Genomic DNA, 20,129 nt, shown 5'->3' on the forward strand with positions numbered 1-20,129 from the left:
AAAAAACATCCTTCCAATCGTCTCCGAACCTTCACGGATAAGGATTTTCCCCAAAGAGAATGAATAAAGATAGACAGATAAATAAATAAATTGAACCATGTGAAAGTATTGAATAAAGGGTCGCCAGACTTGTTCAAAATTAAAGGATGTATCAAATGTCTGGCTTCTAATTTTTTTTTTCAACAGTGTCTTTCTCTTTGCCACCCTCCTAGAAAGCTGGGACTGCTGAAGCACCTAGGCAACAGTTGTGTGTGCAGTGTCTCCCATCTCAGCCACTGAAGCTTGTAACTCCTCCAGAGTTGTCATGGGTCTCTTGGTGGCCTCCCTCACTAGTCCCCTTCTTGCATGGTCACTCAGTTTTTGAGGATGGCCTGCTCTAGGCAGATTTACAGCTGTGCCATATTCTTTCCATTTCTTGATGATTGGCCTAACTGTACTCCAACAGATATTCAGTGACTTGGAAATTTTCTTATATCCTTTTCTTGACTTGTGCTTTTCAATAACCTTTTTGCGGAATTGTTTGGAGTGTTCTTTTGTCTTCATAGTGTAGCTTTTGCCAGGATACTGACTCACCAACACTTGGACCTTCCAGATACAGGTGTATTTTACTACAATCCATTGAAACACCTTGATTGCACACAGGTTTATATAGAGCTAGGACACCTTAACTAATTATGTGATTTCTAAAACCAATTGGCTGCACCAGTGATGATTTGGTGTGACATATTGAAGGGGGTGAATACTTGTGCAGTCAATTATTTTGTGTTTTATGTTTGTAATTAATTTAGATCACTTTGTAGAGATCGGTTTTCACTTTGACACGAAAAAGTCTTTTTCTGTTGATCAGTATAAAAAATATATATATATCAAATTAAATCCACTGTGATTCAATGTTGTAAAACAATAAAACATGAGAACTTCCGGGGGGGGGGGGGTGAGGTAAATACTACTTATCAACACTGTATATAGACAAACTAGATCGTATAAGTGGAGAGAAATGTCAGTATGCACATGGAAAAAAGTGTGAGTGTATGTGAGATGCATTTCTTATCTTAAATTGGTGTTAGTGATGATTATATTGACATGCAAATATGCATTGAATAAAAGTACTTGCTGTATCACATGCATCATGGAATCATAAAACGCTACAGCACAGAAGCAGACCAATCTAGTCTGTACCGAACTATGAATCTGCCTGGTCCCATCAACCTGAACCCAGACCATAGCCCTCTGTACCCCTCCCATTCACATAGCTATCCAAATTTCTGTTAAATATTGATATTGAACCCGCATCCACCACTTCTCCTGGCAGCTCTCAGTACCTCAGTTCCCCACTCTCACCACCCTAAGTGAAGATGTTCCCCCTCATGTACTCCTTAAACATTTCACCTTTCACCCTTAACACATAACTTCCATTTCAAGTGTCACCCAACCTCAGTGGGTAAACATGCTTGCATTTACCCCATCTATACCCCTCATAATTTTGTTTACCTCTATCAAATCTGCCTCATTCAACTATGCTCCAGGGAATAAAATACTATCCTCTACAGCCTTTCCCTATAATTCGGGTCATTAGTCCTGGCAACGTCCTTGTAAATTTTCTCTGTACTCTTACAATCTTATTGACATCTTTCCTGAAGGTAGGTGACCAAAACTTCATACAATTTTCCAAACTGGGCTTCACCAACATCTTGTATAATTTTAACATAAAATTGTACTCAGTACTTTGATTTATGAAGGCCAATGTGCCAAAAGTTCTCTTTATGACTCTATCTACCTGTGACACCACTTTCAAGGAATTATGTACCTGTATTTCCAGATCCCTCTGATCTAACACACTCCTCAGTGCCCTTTTGCTCACCATGTAAGTGCTACACCCTGTTTTTTTTTCCTCCCGAAGTACAATATGTCACACTTGTCTGCATTAAATCCCATCTGGTATCAGCCCATTTTCCAGCTGGTACAGATCCTGCTGCAAGCTTTGATAGTCTTTTTCAGTGTCCACTACACCCCAATCTTGGTGTCATCTGCAAATTTGCTGATCCAGTTAACCATATTATCATCTAGATTGTTGATTATAGATGCAAAAATCAACAGACCCCAGTGTGAATTCCTGCGGCACTCCACTGCTCACTGGCTTCCAGTCAGAGAGGCAACCATCTGCTTACCTCTCTGGCTTCTTCCCCCCCCCCCCCCCCCCCCAAAGCCAATGTCTAATCCAATTTACTACCTCATCTTGAATGCTGAGTGACTGAACCTTCTGGACCAGTCTTCCATGTGGGACCTTGTCACAGGCTTTACTAAAATCCATGTAGACAATACCCACTGCGTTAACTACTTCAACTTTTCTGATAAGTTGTTCAAGAGACTTTATAAGATTGGTTAAATACAACCTACCAAGTATAAAGCCATATTGACTGTCCCTAATCAGTCCCTAAGAATACCTTCCAATAACTTGCTCACTGGCCTATAATTTCCCGGCTTTTTCTTAGAGACTTGCTTGAACAATCCAACATTAGCTATCCTTCAATCCTCCAGTGATGATTTTTTTTAATTATTATTCTCTCTCCCCCCCACTCCCCACCTTGGGCAAGGACATTCTAAATATCTCTGCTAGGGCCCCTGCAATTTCTTCATTAGCCTCCCACAGGGAGTTCCTTCTCAAGCCCTGGGGATTTATCCACCCTAATTTGTCTCAAGATAGTTGATATTTTGTCTACCCTTGAATGGAGTACATTTTTCATTCTTTCTCACCTGTTCGGGAATTAAAATCTTGATTTCTGGTTTAAGTTAAAAAATTTTGAAGTGCCCCCTGCAGTAATTCTTCTGCCTGTGTTCAATTTGCTTTAAAGCTTCAGAGGGCTTCACTTCTGTTTGCATGTTGACTTTCACACAGTGATATGTTGTCCTGTGAATGGCAGAATCCACTGATGGATAATACCAAATGAAATGGAGGGGGAAAACTGCAAAAACCTAATACATTGTCCTTTGTTTGACCCAGGGTTATGAGATCCACATGTATGATCATACGACCAATACAACAGTGTGTCTTGGGAATACAACAGACAACATCTTCAAGATTTCTGATCTGAAGACTGGCCACAACTACACTTTTACGGTACAAGCCAGATGCTTGTACAATGGAAAGATTTGTGGTGAACCTGCTTCCCTGCTCTATGATGAACTTGGCAATGGTGAGGTCAAGAAAGTTTGCTAATCAGTACACAGACATGAATAATTTGTAGTAGGCCTGAAGGATGAGGGTTAACTAGGCAGTTAACAGAAGACTTGGCAATGACAAGACTATTGTAATTGCTGCCTGTATTGTTATTTTGCTTTATCATCACATGAATCAATGCTTAATTACGCTATTGTTCCTGTATCATTAGAGTAATGTCGTTCATAAGTTACACCAGCTCATAAGATATAAGATGTGAACACCAAAGATTTGTTTTCTCAGAAATCTTTTAGTTGCTTTGGACAAATTCTATTTCTTTTCATTCTGCTTTAAAGACACAGACCAGTTCAATTTATTTATTTCTTCAGCGGTTTGATCGGGGCAGGACTGCGCAAGCGTGTGGATGTCAGCCAGTGAGAACAGCGAGAAGAGTTTAAAAGAAGACAGGTTTATAGAGCAGGCATCAGAGAGGCAGGCGACGGAGTAGAGGGAGACAGAGTAGGAAGGCTTTGGCTCAATGGGGCATGGGCAATAGTGGGTCAAGGTGAGATAGGTTAACTGTGTAGATTACAGACAGAAAGAGGCTAGTGTTCTGTGCTCAGTGTCAGATGTGGGAAGTCCAGGAGACTCTCAGCCTCCTGGATGGCCACATCTGTGCCAAGTGCGTTGAGCTGCAGCTCCTTAGGGACCGTGTTGGGGAACTGGAGATGCAGCTTGATGACCTTGGTCTGGTCAGGGAGAGTGAGGAGGTGATAGAGAGGAGCTATAGGCAGGTGGTCACACTGAGACCTGGGGCGACAGATAAGTGGGTAACAGTCAGAAGAGGGAAGGGCAGGAGTCCGAGGCTAAGAGGGTGGCAGCAGTGATGGGGGACTCTATAGTTAGGGGATCAGACAGGCAATTCTGTGGACGCAGGAAAGAAGCTTGGATGGTAGTTTGCCTCCCAGGTGCCAGGGTCTGGGATGCTTTTGATCATGTCCACAATATCTTGAATTGGCAAGCAAAACAGCCAGCGGTCATGGTACATATTGGTACCAACGGCATAGGTAGGAAAAGGGAGGCGGTCCTAAAGCAGACTACAGGGAGTTAGAAAGGAAGTTGAGAAGTAGGACCACAAGGGTGGTCATTTCAGGATTACTGCCTGTGCCGCGTGACAGTTAGTATAGGAATAGAGTGAAGTGGAGGATAAATCCATGGTTGAGGGATTGGAGCAGGGGGCAGGGATTCAGATTTCTGGATCATTGGGACCTCTTGGAGCAGAAGTGACCTGTACAAAAAGGACAGGTTGCACTTGAATCCCAGGGGGACCAATATCCTGGGGGGAAGGTTTGCTCAGACTATTGGGGAGAGTTTAAACTAGAATTGCTGAGGGGTGGAACTGAACTGAAGAGATGGAGGAAGAGGCATTTGGCTCACAAATAGAGAAAGCCTGGAGACAGTGCGAGAGGGAGGATAGGCAAGTGATAGAGAAGGGACACACTCAGACTGATGGTTTGAGATGTAAGGAGTATTATGAACTTAGAGCGTGGATCAGTACTTGGAGCTGTATGTCCTGGCCATTACAGAGACTTGGATGATTCAGGGGCAGGAATGGCTACTTAGAGTGCCAAGCTTTAGATGTTTCAGAAATAACAGGGAGGGAGGCAAAAGAGGTGGGGGTGTGGCACTGCTGATCAGAGTGTCACGGCTGCAGAAAAGGAGGAAGATCTGGAGGGATTGTCTACAGAGTCTCTGTAGGTGGAAATTAGGAACAGGAAGGGGTCAATAACTCTACTGGGTGTTTTTTATAGATCACCCAATAGTAACAGTGACATCGAGGAACAGATAGGGAGATGGATTTTGGAAAGGTGTAATAAAGGTTTGTCATGGTAGGAGATTTTAATTTCCCAAATATCAATTGTCATGTCCCTAGACCAAGGGGTTTAGGTGTGTTCAAGAAGGTTTCTTGACACAATATGTAGATAAGCCTACAAGAAGAGAGGCTGTACTTGATCTGGTATTGGGAAATGAACCTGGTCAGGTGTCAGGTCTCTCAGTGGGAGAGCTTTTTGGAGATGGTGATCACAATTCTATCTCCTTTACCATAGCATTAGAGAGGGACAGGAACAGACAAGTTAGGAAAGCATTTAACTGAAGTAAGGGCAAATATGAAGCTATCAGGCAGGAACTTGGAGACTTAAATTGGAAACAGATGTTCTCAGGGAAATGTATGAAAGAAATGTGGCAAATGTTCAGGGGATATTTGTGTGGAGTTCTGCACAGGTAGGTTCAAATGAGACAGGGAAAGGATGGTAGGGTACAGGAACTGTGGTGTACAAAGGCTGTTGTAGATCTAGTCAAGAAGAAAAGAGCTTACGAAAGGTTCAAAAAGCTAGCTAATGACAGAGATCTAGAAGATTATAAGGCAAGCAGGAAGGAGCTTAAGAAAGAAATAAGAGCCAGAAGGGGCCATGAGAAGGCCTTGGTGGACAGGACTAAGGAAAACCCCAAGGCCTTCTACAAGTATGTGAAAAGCAAAAGGATAAGACGTGAGAGAATTGGACCAATCAAGTACGATAGTGGAAAGGTGTGTATGGAACCAGAGGAGATAGCAGAGGTGCTTAATGAATACTTTGCTTCAGTATTCACTACGGAAAAGGATCTTGGCGATTGTAGAGATGACTTGCAGTGGACTGAAAAGCTTGAGCATGTAGATATTAAGAAAGAGGATGTGCTGGAGCTTTTGGAAAGCATCAAATTGGATAAGTCACCGGGACCGGATGGGATGTACCCCAGGCTATTGTGGGAAGCAAGGGAGGAGATTGCTGAGCCTCTGGCAATGATCTTTGCATCATCAATGGGGATGGGAGAGGTTTTGGAGGATTGGAGGGTTGCGGATGTTGTTCCCTTATTCAAGAAAGGGAGTAGAGATAGCCCAGAAAATTATAGATCATTGAGTCTTACTTCATTGGTTGGTAAGTTGATGGAGAAGGTCCTGAGAGGCAGGATTTGTGAACCATTTGGAGAGCATAATATGAAAGGCAGGTCGTGCCTTACGAGCCTGATTGAATTTTTTGAGGATGTGGCTAAACACATTGATGGTAGAGCAGTAGATGTAGTGTATATGGATTTCAGCAAGGTACTTAACAAGATACCCCATGCAAGTCTTATTGAGAGAGTAAACACAAAGTACACTGCAGATGCTGTGGTCAAATCAACACGTACAACACGCTGGAGGAACTCAGCAGGTCGGGCAGCATCCATGGAAACGAGCAGTCAAAGTTTTGGGCCAAGACCCGTCATCAGGACTGAAGAAGGAGGGGACAGGGGCCCTGTAAAGAAGGTGGGAGGAGGGTGGGAAGAAGGCTGGTAGGTGCCTGGTGAAAAACCAATCAGAGGAAAGATCAAGGGGTGAGGGAGGGGAAGCAGGGAGGGGATAGGCAGGAAAGGTGAAAAAGGAATGTAAGGGGAAAGCATTATGGGTAGTAGAAGAAGACAGAATCTTGAGAGAGGTGATAGGCAGCTGGAAGAGGAGGCAGTGAAAGTGGGATGGGGGAAGGGAGAGGGAGGGAATTACCTCAAGTTGGAGAATTTGATGTTCATACCAAGGGGCTGGAGACTACCCAGACGGCGTATGAGGTGTTGCTCCTCCAACCTGAGTTTGGCCTCATCATGGCAGTAGAGGAAGCTATGTATGGACATATCTGAACGGATATGTGCCCCTTGTCCTCACCTACCACCTCACCAGCCTCCGGATCCAGCATACTATCCTCCACAACTTCTGCCACTTTCAACAGGACCCCGCCACTAAGCACATCTTTCCCTGTCTACCCTTCTCTGCTTTTCGCAGGGATCATTCCCTCCACGACTGCCTGGTCCACACATCCCTCCCCACTACCCTTCTCTGCTTTTCGCAGGGATCATTCCCTCCACGACTGCCTGGTCCACACATCCCTCCCCACAGATCTCCTACCTGGTACTTATCCCTGCAAGCATAAGTGCTACACCTGTCCCTACACCTCCTCTCTTACCACCATTCAGGGCCCCAAACAGTCCTTCCAGGTGAGGCAACACTTCACTTGTGAGTTTGTTGGGGTCATCTATTGCATCTGATGCTCCCAGTGCGGCCGCCTCTACGTCGGCATGACCCGACGCAGATTGGGGGACCACTTCATCGAGCACCTCCGCTCCGTCCGCCACAACAGACAGGATCTCCCGGTTGCCACCCACTTCAACTCTGCTTCACATTCCCATTTGGATATGTCCGTACATGGCCTCCTCTACTGCCATGATGAGGCCAAACTCAGGTTGGAGGAGCAACACCTCATATACCACCTGGGTAGTCTCCAGCCCCTTAGTATGAACATCGAATTCTCCAACTCCTGGTAATTTCCTCCCTCTCCCTTCCCCCATCCCACTTTCACTCTGCCTCCTCTTCCAGCTGCCTATCACCTCTCTCATGATTCTGTCTTCTACTACCCATAGTCCTTTCCCCTTGCATTCCTTCTTCACCTTTCCTGCCTATCCCCTCCCTGCTTCCCCTCCCCCACCCCTTGATCGTTCCTCTGATTGGTTTTTCACCTGGCACCTACCAGCCTTCTTCCCACCCTCCTCCCACCTTCTTTATAGGGCCCCTGTCCCCTCCTTCAGTCTTGACAAAGGGTCTCGGCCTGAAATGTTGACTACTCGTTTCCACGGATGTTGCCCTACCTGCTGAGTTCCTCCAGCTTGTTTTGTATGTGTTATTGAGAGAGTAAGGAGGCATGGGATTCATAGGGACATTGCTTTGTGGATCCAGAACTGGCTTGCCCGCAGAAGGCAAAGAGTGTTGGCGATGGGTCATATTCTGCATGGAGGTCGGTCACCAGTGGTGTGCCTCAGGGATCTGTTCTGGGACCCCTACTCTTTGTGATTTTTATATATGACCTGGATGAAGTGGAGGGATAGGTTAGTAAAACAAAGGTTGGAGGTGTTGTGGATAGTGTGGAGGGATGTTAGAGGTGTTACATACCCCGTAACTGGGTCACTTACCAGCAAAGATAGAGAGGTCCGTTGAAGTCTGATGGTAGTATTTTTAACAGTATTTATTGTTAAAAATACACAAAATAATATAAATGCAAACATACAGATAATATACATCGTCAATACTAAATCTAAAAGCGCCGGTATAATAATAATCAATAAGGAATAGCTCTATCGTTGTCTAGGGGATAATGTATTGTCCGATGGAAATATAAAAGTTTCCCCGTTGTTAGCTAAAAACCGTTCTTTCGTGGTCAAGGCACACCGATTCCGGGGCAAATGGGAACGGATGCACGTGGCCTTCCCACCAGCTTTTGCTATTATGGGATCACTAATGTTTCTTCTGGTGCGTCTAAAGGGGCTGTTCCCACAGACCCTCTTTTATCCTGACTCACAGGGTCGCAGATGTCAATCAGGTTGGGATGATGCAATCCCTCCACCAACCAGCCCATTTTGCCTGACGGCTTCCATGGAGCACAGTATTTTAATACACAATTCCGTCTCCCAAGAGACAATGGCCGTTTCCTGTAGCTTTATATTGCCGGGGGGTCAAGACATTCCAAATGTCTCTCTCTCATTTCCTGGGTCTCCTTACCCAAATCAATAGCGATCCTGCGATTCTCAAAAAGGAGGGGGCTACCCCGCACCCCGCTCAGAGCTGTGGTACATTCATAACAGAGGTTACAGCGGAACATAGATAGAATGCAAAACAGGGCTGAGAAGTGGCAGATGGAGTTCAAGCCAGATAAATGTGAAGTGGTTCATTTTGGTATGTCAAATATGACAGAATATAGTATTAATGGTAAGACTCTTGGCAGTGTGGAGGATCAAAGGGATCTTGGGATCCGAGTCCATAGGACACTCAAAGCAGCTGCGCAGGTTGACTCTGGTTAAGAAAGCATATGATGCATTGGCCTTCACCAGTCATGGGATTGAGCTTAGGAGCTGAGAGGTAATGTTGCAGCTATATAGGACCCTGGTCAGACCCCACTTGGAGTACTGTGCTCAGTTCTGGTCACCTCACTACAGGAAGGATGTGGAAACTATAGAAAGGGTGCAGAGGAGATTTACAAGGATGTTGTCTGGATTGGGGAGCATACCTTATGAGAATAGATTGAGTGAACTTAGCCTTTTCTACTTGGAGCCACGGAGGATGAGAGGTGACCTGATAGAGGTGTACAAGATGATGAGAGGCATTGATCGTGTGAATAGTCGGAGGCTTTTTCCCAGGGCTGTAATGGCTAGCGTGAGAGGGCACAGTTTTAAGGTGCTTGGAAGTAGGTACAGAGGAGATATCAGGGGTAAGTTTTTTATGCAGAGAGTGATGAATGCCTGGAATGGACTGCTGGTGACAGTGGTGGAAGCAGATACAATAGGGTCTTTTAAGAAACTTCTGGACAGGTATATGGAGCTCAGAAAAATAGAGGGCTATGGGTAACCCTAGGTAATTTCTCAGGAAGGACATGTTCAGCACAGCTTTGTGGGCTGAAGGGCCTGTATTGTGCTGTAGGTTTTCTATGTTTCTAATTTGTATTCAACTGAAGAATGTAATTCCTACTTTTCAAGTATAGTCATTAGTCCCTAGTTATGGCTTCAAAACTGTGCAGGGGGTAGGGAACAGTATTAAAAATTAGTTTAATTTGGTCCAAAGAATTTGTCTTAAGAGAGAATTGAAATAAAGTGCATCTTGTTCCATTTCCCTGCATATAAGGTTTGCATATAAGGGAACAGTTTGCATATAAGGTTTGCATATAAGGGAACAGTTTGCATATAAGGTTTGCATATAAGGTTTGCATATAAGGGAACAGTATATAAGGGAACAGTTTGCATATAAGGGAACAGTTTGCATATAAGGTTTGCATATAAGGTTTGCATATAAGGGAACAGTATTAAAAATTAGTTTAATTTGGTCCAAAGAATTTGTCTTAAGAGAGAATTGAAATAAAGTGCATCTTGTTCCATTTCCCTGCATATAAGGTTTGGCTCACTACCATGTATGCCTGCACTAACCAAGGCTTGATGTGGAGGGCTCAGTGAACAGTGAGGACGGGATGAAACTAGGCTTTGGTTGGCAGCGCAGAGGCCTTGCCTTCAGAACTCTTTTGACTCTAATGGAATGAAATTTGAGGTTGAGATTTTGGCTTCTGTCTCTGACATTCGCCTGGAATCTTCATTGAAATCATTGCAATGTCAGATGCGATGTCCTTTCTTTATAGTGTAGGAATTGAGAAGAAGGAAAATTCCATCAAAACTGGACAATTGCCACCGATTAGCTGCAGATTCCATCTTGAACTTGTGCACACTGTCAAACACACAAGCCAGGGTTTACTGAAGTATGTCTTTAATGCTAGGATCTGGTATTACTAACAAGACCAGCATTTATTATGCATTCCTAATTCCCTTTGCCAAAATAGTAACCTGCCACAATGAACTGGTGTAGTTCTACTGGTGAATGTGCACCCACAGTGCTGTTGGGTATGGAGGTATAGTGATATCGCCAAGTCAGGGTGGTATGCAAATTACAGATGGTTTTTCCATACCCTTGAAACCTCTGTCCTTGTTGGTAATGGTTGTGGGTTTGAGGGTAACCTAGGCAAGTAACTGCAACATAATTTGTAGATAGTATACATAGCAGCTGTTCTTCAATGATGGAGTAATTAAATGTTCAGGTTAGTATTGGGTACCAGTCAAGGCAGTTACTCTGTCATAGATGGTGTCAAGCATTTTGATTTTGTTTTATTGTAGCCTTTCTCATATAGGCACTCTGAATGCTGCCTGCCACGTTCTAGACTTACAGTTGGTGGAAAGGCCTTGGTGTTAATCATGCATGACAGTATACCCAGCCTTTGTCTTGCTTTGCTAGCTGTGGTACAGTATTTATGCTGCTGGTTCAGAAGAGCTTTTAGTCAGTGGTAATCCTGAAGTTTTTAATGATGAGGGATTTTGTGACTAATGCTATTGAATATCAAATATGGCTCTCTTTTTGAAGACCATCATTGCCTCACCACCTTGTTGAGGACCATAGTGCAAGCATTTCTTTCCATTTTTCAGCTTGCACCAAACTTTGCTGTGTATTGGTATAGATTGCTTTAGGAGTCTCAAATTGAATTGAACTTTGAGAAATCATTACCTAACATTCCCATTTTTAACCTTAAAATGCAAGGACAAATGGCTGAACGCTCGAAAGCTCTGACTCTAGCCATTGATATTTGCCCTAATAAAATGAGGATGGATAAGAACAAGTAATTGATTTATATGCTCCTGCTTTGAATGATTTTCCAGGAGCTGCAGTTAACAGTGCAACAAATCTGCTATGCTTCACCTCACTCAGGGGTTATATAGAAGTTTAACAACCAGGATGAGCTAAGTAATTCCTATGCCAAGTTAAAAGGAAATGTTTTTAACAAAATCCCCTGTAGTACTCTGTGTATGAGGGATCAGTGTGAGCACAAAGAGGAAATGGTATACAGTAGAACAATTTTCTGCTGTAAAATGGTGACCATTCCTCTCTTTTTTAAGACCTTTCCAGTGTAACATGGCTACAGAAAAAAGAGAACGGGATATAAATAATATGCAACAGGAAGTTAATGCAAGTTGGAGAAAGATTTGGAAGATTTTTCCATGTAATAATGGGACCTAGAGATCCATATTTGGGAAATTCTGCAGGCCCCATGTAACTAAGTGTGACTGATTTTATAAAAATGTAAGATTAAGCTGTGCATATGAAGCATTTCTTTTGTTAAAATGGGGAGTAATTTGAACAACAAGGACTCATTTAAAGTTTTATTTGATGGTGGTAATTGGACTAAGGTAATTAGTTAATGGAATTTTGAACCACCAAATTGAATTGTCAAGCCACAAGGTTTAGTGACTAAAGTTTCAGATGCCTGTGGTTGAGTGCTTGCTAATGACTCCTGTTTCTCATTTACAATTTTTTTCTGATTTAAAGACGAGCTGCTTAAACATGCTGATTGTATACAGACATAGAAAAAATCATTACCAGTTCTGATTGTACTAAAGGCTTGGTCTTGAACATCAGAGTAATAGTAAATTAAAATACAACCATATAGGAAGAAAGATCAAGATTGAGGAACTAAATGTTTCCGAATATTTGTAGTCTAATGGTGGTGTTATTGAAAAGTGTCTTTTTGTAACATCATACAACAACTTTAAAGCCTTGTGCAGAATATATAAAACAAATTATTGGTATGGATTGGCAAGTCAGAGTTGAAGGTTAAGCAGTTGTATTACTCCCTGGAATGTCAGTGGGTTTACCTTTCACTAGAATTTTCTGTTGCCCTTGCAACAGTTGTATTTTTGATGGGCCACTTTGTTAACAGTCTGTAAGCAGCCTATATTTGGAATTTGTTATCTCTTGATTGAAGTAATATTAAATAAACAGCACACGCCAGGCCAGGCAACATCTATGGGAAAGAGTAAACAGTCGATGCTTTGGGCTGAGACCCTTCTTAAGGAACTTTGTCTCAGCCTGAAACGTCGATTGTACTCTTTTCCATAGATGCTGCCTGGCCTGCTGAGATCCTGCACCGTTTTGTGTGTGTTGTTTGGATTTCCAGTGTCTGCAGATTTTCTCGTCTTAGTATTATATTAACTAAATTTTGGTTTGTGTGTTTTCTCTCAAGCAATAAGCCCATTACCTTCCAAGAATCCTAAGTCTACGGATGTAGCAGCCATCGTAGTCCCAGTCATGTTCTTGCTCCTTGTGATGCTGGGTACTGGCTTTGCTGTGTTATTTATTCGACATCGAAGGCTCCAGCACAGCTTTACAGCCTTTGCCAATAGTCACTATAATTCTCGATTAGGATCTGCTGTGTTTTCTTCAGGTGATGAACTAGGTAAGAGTTTGCTCTACATGCATACAAAAGCCTTTACCGGTTGAAGTGATGGGTATACTAAAATGTAGTCAAACCCTCATCGTCATTCACTTGTTACCAACACACAGTCTAATTTATAAAGCATTTGTACTCCCAATAAGAATGCCAAATGTATGCTCGGCCTCCCCTTTCAGTTGGAAGAACACAACCTAAAGTTTTGTCCAAATTTTCTTTTTAAAGTAGATTACAGGTGATTTAGTTTGTTACTGAAGTTTCCCTATCTTTCCAGATTATGGTTTATTATTGTCACATGTACTGAAATACAGTGAAAAGCTTTGTTCTGCATGCCATCCATGTAGATCATTCCAAAACATAAGTAGTGTAAAGTAGTATAAAGGAAAAGTCAAAAGCAGAATGCAGGATATAGTGTTAGTTACCATTAACTGAGAAAGTGCAGTGCAGGTAAACAGATAAGCAAGGGCTGCAATGAGGTAGAGTGAAAGATCAAGTGTTCTTCATACAGGAGGTCCATCTCAATGTCTTAACAGCTGTTCTTGAGCCTGGTGGTGTGTGTTTTCAAGCTTTAGTATATTCTGTTGTGCTGTGTCCAGAATAATATGGGCAGTGTAGTAAATCCTGGAACAGACTGTCTGTTGATGACAGTATGCCACTTGTGGCATAAGTGTGCTTTCTTTAAGTCTCTCCTATGCATTCTGCATATTATCCTACGATCAGTTAATGGTTTCATTTTTAAAGTAAATGTTCTTTAAATATGTAAGATTGGTAATAGTTATTTAGTGTGCTGGATGCTACACCCCTAAATCAATTCATTTTGCTAACATTAACAAGGTCTTGGGTAATCTAATTACTACAGAATTCTGTCATGAAATACTTGAGTTCAGTTGCCATGTTGTGAACTAATACTAATGATTCCAAAAAATGAGGTTCTACTGGCCAGTTATCTTGAATTCAAATTATAACTGCACTGTAGGATGACATAACACAACTTCCAAAAGACTCCAATATCAATTCAAAACTCAAACCTCAAATCCACAGGGATTAATGGAAATTCCTAATTAATAAATGACAAATAAGGCAAACTACAAAAAAATGTACTACTAATTTGAATGGATATCCCAAGCTCCCAATGATTGTCATTTCAATTCCCTTTCCCATTCCCACACAAATCTGTTCATCTCTGCTTTCTACACTGCCAGGGTGAGGCTCAGTACAAACTAAAGTAATGCATCATTTTGCCTGGATAGTCTAAAACCCAAAAGCATAAACATTCAATTTTGCAATTTCATGTCATCTCACCTCTGGGTATATCTCTATCTCTGATCCTTCCCCCCTCCCTGAAGACTAGACAGATTTTGGCTTATCAGCCTGGAAACACCTCAGGTGATTTCAGTGGTTTAAAGTTAAGGTTATAGATACATTTGGACATGACTATTATGTCGATGTGTGGATTAAAATCACATATTCAAAACAAAATTATAGCAAATAATTAGTTACTGTAGTTTCATAGAGCATGTATTATGTATTTTCAATGGAGGCAAATGCCTGGAATGCAATCAAAAACCTGGTGTCCAATGAAAAAATGGTTAGAATATACAGTATGTGGATGCTTGAATTAAAATATGGTAAATAGCCATGCTCACATGTAATTATTTTGTGCAGTCCTGCAGAATAGGTGGCCTAATTTGTTACCTGGTCATTTTATTGGAAAACTCTTGTGTCCTTTATCATTCAAGGCCTTGGAAATAACAAATATTTGCCAAAAATGAATCCTTACTGATTTTGTTTCAAGGACACGAGAAAGCATGAGAGAGACATCTGGTAGTTGTCTTTCCACTGGTTTTCTGCAAGTTATAATCCTCTGCCCAGCTCAGTTTTCCCAGAGCCATTAATTGAAAATGGGAAACTTCCCCACCATCATCAAAACGTTTATTGAATGATAAAAAGCTGGCTCCATTTGTGCTGGAGGTTGTTAAAAAAATGGATCATTACTGATAATGTATGCAGCGGTACTTCCTGTACTTGTATAGTTGTAGCAGTGGTTGGGATGAATGAATTTTTAAATTTGTTTCTTATAGATTACCTTCCATTCAATGATTTGTTGCTGTTCATATTTTCCCCCCTCTTAGGTGATGATGAAGATGCACCCTTGATTAATGGTTTTTCAGATGATGTACCAATGGTGATTGCATGAAGATCTTGCTGCAAACATGTGCTTCAAGATTTCTAAGAAGTCTCAGCAGCAGGAAGAAAACCGTTTTTTAAAAAAAAATAATGCACTTTTCCAAGTTACAATACATTATTTTTATATGGACCAAAACTTAGACTTTATTGTGATGCGCTGTGATGTTTGGATAAGATTGCAAGGTGTGTGGTGCAACCCCAGTTTCTAACTAGGCTTTTGCACAGCTGTACTTGTGTTCCTTGTCTTCAGGCAACTGGTATTTTTCAGGTTATTTGCTTGGGGGATATTATGGATGCAGTCCCTCTTTCTGATGGTCTATAGATTAGACTAACTTATCAGTAGAAAATTTGACCTTGAGGTCAAATTTCCAAATTATTTTCCTTAAATAGTCATGTCTTAGTGATCATGGTTTTTAAAAATAACTTAAAAGATTATAACACAATTGATCATAATAGCATATTAAATAGTTTTGTTAAATCATGTATTGAAGCATCAGCATGGCAAATAATTTGCAGCAAAAACCTGTTCATAGTGAAATTTCATTTAGGCAGTGCAATTAATCCTTACACTATTTGCTTATCACTCTTAAGCTATCCATTGATTAAAATCAAAAATAACATGGGCAGAGTTTTGGAATAATGCAATGTACTTTCTATTAACAAAGTAATCAAGAAGTATACTTGTGTAATATACTTCATTTCCCCTACAGTTTCAATTTGTACTATATTCAGATAATTACAATTGTTTCAGTACTCTTGCATATTCCAGCAAGGTAGTTTCGCAATAAATTTTATTGTATCATAGAATAACAAACAGCAGGAAGTTATTTGACCAAAGACTGTTCCAGCTTTTGAAAAGGCTTGTACAGTTAATTTCATTTGCACATTCTTTGTTCCTAGCTCTGCACCTTTCCACCTTTAAGCATTAATCCAGTCCCTTTTTGAAAGTTTCTTTTTATTGAATCTGCTTCCATTTCCCTTTCAAGTAATGAATTCCAGATCTTAACAACTAGCTGCTTTTTCAGGAAGGTTTTTTTAACCAGTTACTAGAAGGGTACACTGAATGAATAAATAAATAAATGAGCTTAGGCACTACAGTGTATTTTCCCCCAAAGCAGGGTTATACTCTTTTTTTTCCAAGATGAGCATTTTTTTTTAGTTTAGAATATGCACCAGCCCCTGTTGCCTTCAATTGGAATAGTGTCAGATGGTCTAATCCTAAAATTTTGTTTAAACAGAAAGATTTAATATTCCCAAAACCATTATCCATTAAGGATTCCAGATATGTGCATACTGAAATACATCAACAGTGTTGTACATTTTCCCTTTCATCTCTCTGACATTTCAGGTTCAGTCACAAAACTACATAGCTGCCAATCTTTTACCCCATAAAGCTGATGAGGTTGACTTTAAAAGATTTCTGTTACCTGCTAGTAGATGCGGGGGAATGGCATTTCTTTGCATAATGAATTTTGGTGGCTCTTTCACAATTTTAAGGAAGTCGTATTGGCAAGCCAGAAGCTTGCATTTGAAGTGATGTATTGAACAAATGTCTCTGCCTCATTTGACTTGCACTGAAGTAGAGCTGCCTTCACTTTTTCAAAACCCAGCATTAGGTTTACTTTTGGAACTCAACTGGACTGTTTCTATTTTATAAAAAAAAATCTCCCACCAGATCGCTTGTAAACCAAATAATAAATGGGATGAATTGAAATAACTGGAAATGGGCAAAAATGACTTTATTTGGTAATGCCTTATTGTTAGAACACGTGGTTAATATTTTATCAAAGAAAATCTACTTTGCAACAAAAAAAACTGCCTTTTCTATTTTTGGTTCTGACCAGTCTGCTGATTATTTTCAGTGTTTCTTGTGTTACTTTGGATTTTTTGTATCTGCCACTTTTCTGTTTAAAAGAAACATCTCAAGAAACTGACCCAAGTGGTGCATTCATCAATGTGCTTGCTATTCACTCGGAACTCTGCATTGTAAATTATATTCAGCTTTTTAATTCCCATTTCTTAAAGAAAAAAAATTTTTTAGAAGTTTTGTTAGAGAATTGTTACATTAGATTATGTTGAACAGTGGACAGGGAAAGCTTAATCACCCATCATTCATAACATCAGAGACTGTACTGTGAAGGATATTAATGCATGAATGATCACTTTGGGACCAAAGGAATGACTTCAGATTAGTAGTTTTAAAGTTCATATTACTGTGATATGATGGTAGTTTGACCATCTGAAATAGAATGCATCTTCAGGTTGGCGCTTAGAAGGTTGCCAGCAGCTGCAAATTTTGCATTGTTTCTGATCATGTTTTTCACATAAGATAGAATTGTTTGTTCTTGCTATTATTAAAGAACATGCTGAATAGTTTGGTTCCCGGAACTGGAATATACTGTATAACAAGTTCTGTGAATATCCTAATTTACTGCACTAACTGGCGGCAGTCTTTTAATACAATTGTAAGATACAGGAGTGCCTCTGTACTCCTTTATATTATTCAACAATATCATAGCTGATTCAAAGCACTGTCATTTTTACCTTCAAGTCCAAGCTCTCTCACATGTTGTAATTGAATTCTTGTATCAGTTAGGAGCAAAACATCTGATCTTAAATCCGTCAATTCTATAGCATACGTGATGGTCATGCAATTTAAGAAAAGTTTTATAGGTTTTAAAAGCTTTTAATATTGATATGTTCTTAATTATGTTTTTAGACAGATTTCTGAATCCCAGCTCTAATATTGCTTTGAACCTGTATGTAATTCTACAAAATGCAATTGTATTTCTGTAATTCAATTTGGAAATGGGTTCAAATTGTGTTCTGAAGAACAACTAAATTTATGGATTTAATAGTTGAGGGCTCAATAAAAATTTGCATTTGGATTTTTAAACTATTTTAAAACAATTTAAATATTCTTAATTATTAATTAACATTTCCACAACACTTTTCTGTAAAGATTGCGTGTTTTGACTACATACTTGGTCAAAGTTTACTGATGACAGATAGTTTAAAGGAATGTAAAAGCACAGTGTCTTAACACAGCTCTCCTTTTATGTGAAATATGAACACTTCCTACTCATGATAGATATTTGTCTGCATTGTAGTGGTGTGTTAAAATACTAAATATAAAAGTCCTCCTGAACAAGATCGATAATTACAATATGGTTGAGGAGTTTTTGAGTTTTGCCTGTATAAACTAACATCTATGGGTATATTTCAAACTTTAAAAAAAAATGAATTTATAGGAAGTCTTGGTGTATACTTGCATCATACAAACTTGTAGCCTTGTTTGAACTTGATCAGATCCTATGTGAAATTTTGTCAAATGTGCATGAAGAATTTTTTTTCTAAACGTACTATTTTCCTGCCATTCCATGTTTCTAGTTGGAAAATCCATCATGATTCTTGGCAGCCTGCTGTCTTGTGTTAGAGAAGTTTCACTCTATGGTAGTTATGTGATGCAGTGTTGAAGTGAAGCCTTTCTTAAAACTGATAAAAAAAATTTTGCATTTTATTTAAGTCACATGAATGTACTATTTTACTGCTGGTTCATAGGAAGGAAACGTCCAGCAGGGCTGCTTGTTTTTAAAATACGGTACTACTTTTTAATTTTCCTGTGATTTCATTTAATTTCTTGCCTTAAAATTGGAGTGTTCTTTTCTGTGCAAGAAGATGCTTAAAAGCCTTTAAATCATTCTGCCACATCTGCCTTACTGAGTAAATCTTGAGCATTTTTTGTGCATCAGCCTTTAATAATTTCTCCCACACCCCACAATTAAACTGCACAAGTGCTCCATTCTTCGTCAGCCAGTAACTTAGCAGGACAGTTTGTAGTTATAGTGTACTGCATTTGCTTTGAAAATAAATTTGTTTGCTTCAACTTGTTGAGAAATAAGTGCATATCAGATTCCAAAGTTGCAGATTGTACAATGCACAATGTACAATAGTAGGTGTTTTGTATAAATGGAAAATATGTTTTTAAAAAAGTGTAAATTTTGGGAAAATAATGCTCTGGATCTATTTTTTATGTTTAGCAGTGATAGGAGATCATAGAAAGCACAGTAGACTGTTTGCATGGGGGAGAGTACTTCTGTATATAGCAACAATATAAATCAGGTTTCGCTTTTATGTTCTGTGTTTTTAAAAATATATTATGAAACATATTTTGAATTAAGCATAGTTGTGCCAGAAATAATCAAAATTAGTGGTACTAAAGATGTTCAGGTTGAGATTTTTCACACTGTCTTTTGGTTTTCAGGCTGTTGTGTTGTAAGACTTTGCACTAATAGAATATTGGGCGAGTTGTATGACAGATCTGATTCTTTAATCATCTATTGCTGTACAATTTTGGAAGGGGTGCAATGTGATTTAAATGTAGATTTATTTCATTTAATAAAGTTTACTTGGATCAAGACTTTCAGGAGTTTTGCAATTTTAATTGGTTCATCAGTTGAAGACAATATATTTCATAATGCAGTTTAAAAAAATATTCTCTTTTTCTATTGCTCTTTCATTTTTCATCCTTTCCCTTCATCATTGTGAATGTTTTTCCCCTAAGCTATTACAAGAGAAACAGCTGGGTTTTTGACTAATATAGGCCACCTTATTGCTTATTATTCTGCTGCCATGTCAAGTATGACCCTGGACACATGGGCATCGTAAGCTGCTCAAGCATTTCTGGAGGAATGCAAAGCTACATCATTCTTGCAAAATCTATTCAGTTGGCAAGTTTCAGTAGGAAAACCTCGTGATGGTGATTGGTTGTTGAATACTGATCCCAAAATGAACACATTTTGTTTATTTTATAAAAAGGTCATGTACTGTATGTACTTTAACTCAGTAATCCCTTTTATTCTTTGCTATATGACTTCCAGTGAATGCAATGTTAACTATTTGTTATTTCTAAA

General features: G+C 39.9%; 1 protein-coding gene across 1 annotated transcript in view; it reads left to right on the forward strand.

The window, feature by feature from the left end:
- sorl1 (sortilin-related receptor, L(DLR class) A repeats containing) overlaps nt 1-19,636 on the forward strand; it is a 215,176-nt gene extending 195,540 nt beyond the window's left edge. The window contains exons 46-48 of the mRNA XM_059956940.1: nt 3,002-3,194; nt 12,823-13,035; nt 15,162-19,636. Coding sequence (XP_059812923.1) covers nt 3,002-3,194; nt 12,823-13,035; nt 15,162-15,226 — 471 coding nt within the window. The 3' untranslated portion in view covers nt 15,227-19,636. The remainder of the gene's footprint in view (nt 1-3,001; nt 3,195-12,822; nt 13,036-15,161) is intronic.
- Nucleotides 19,637-20,129: the final 493 nt, after the last annotated feature.

Source organism: Hypanus sabinus, chromosome X2 (genome assembly GCF_030144855.1).
Source record: "Hypanus sabinus isolate sHypSab1 chromosome X2, sHypSab1.hap1, whole genome shotgun sequence".
In the NCBI taxonomy this organism is placed as follows: Eukaryota; Metazoa; Chordata; class Chondrichthyes; order Myliobatiformes; family Dasyatidae; genus Hypanus; species Hypanus sabinus.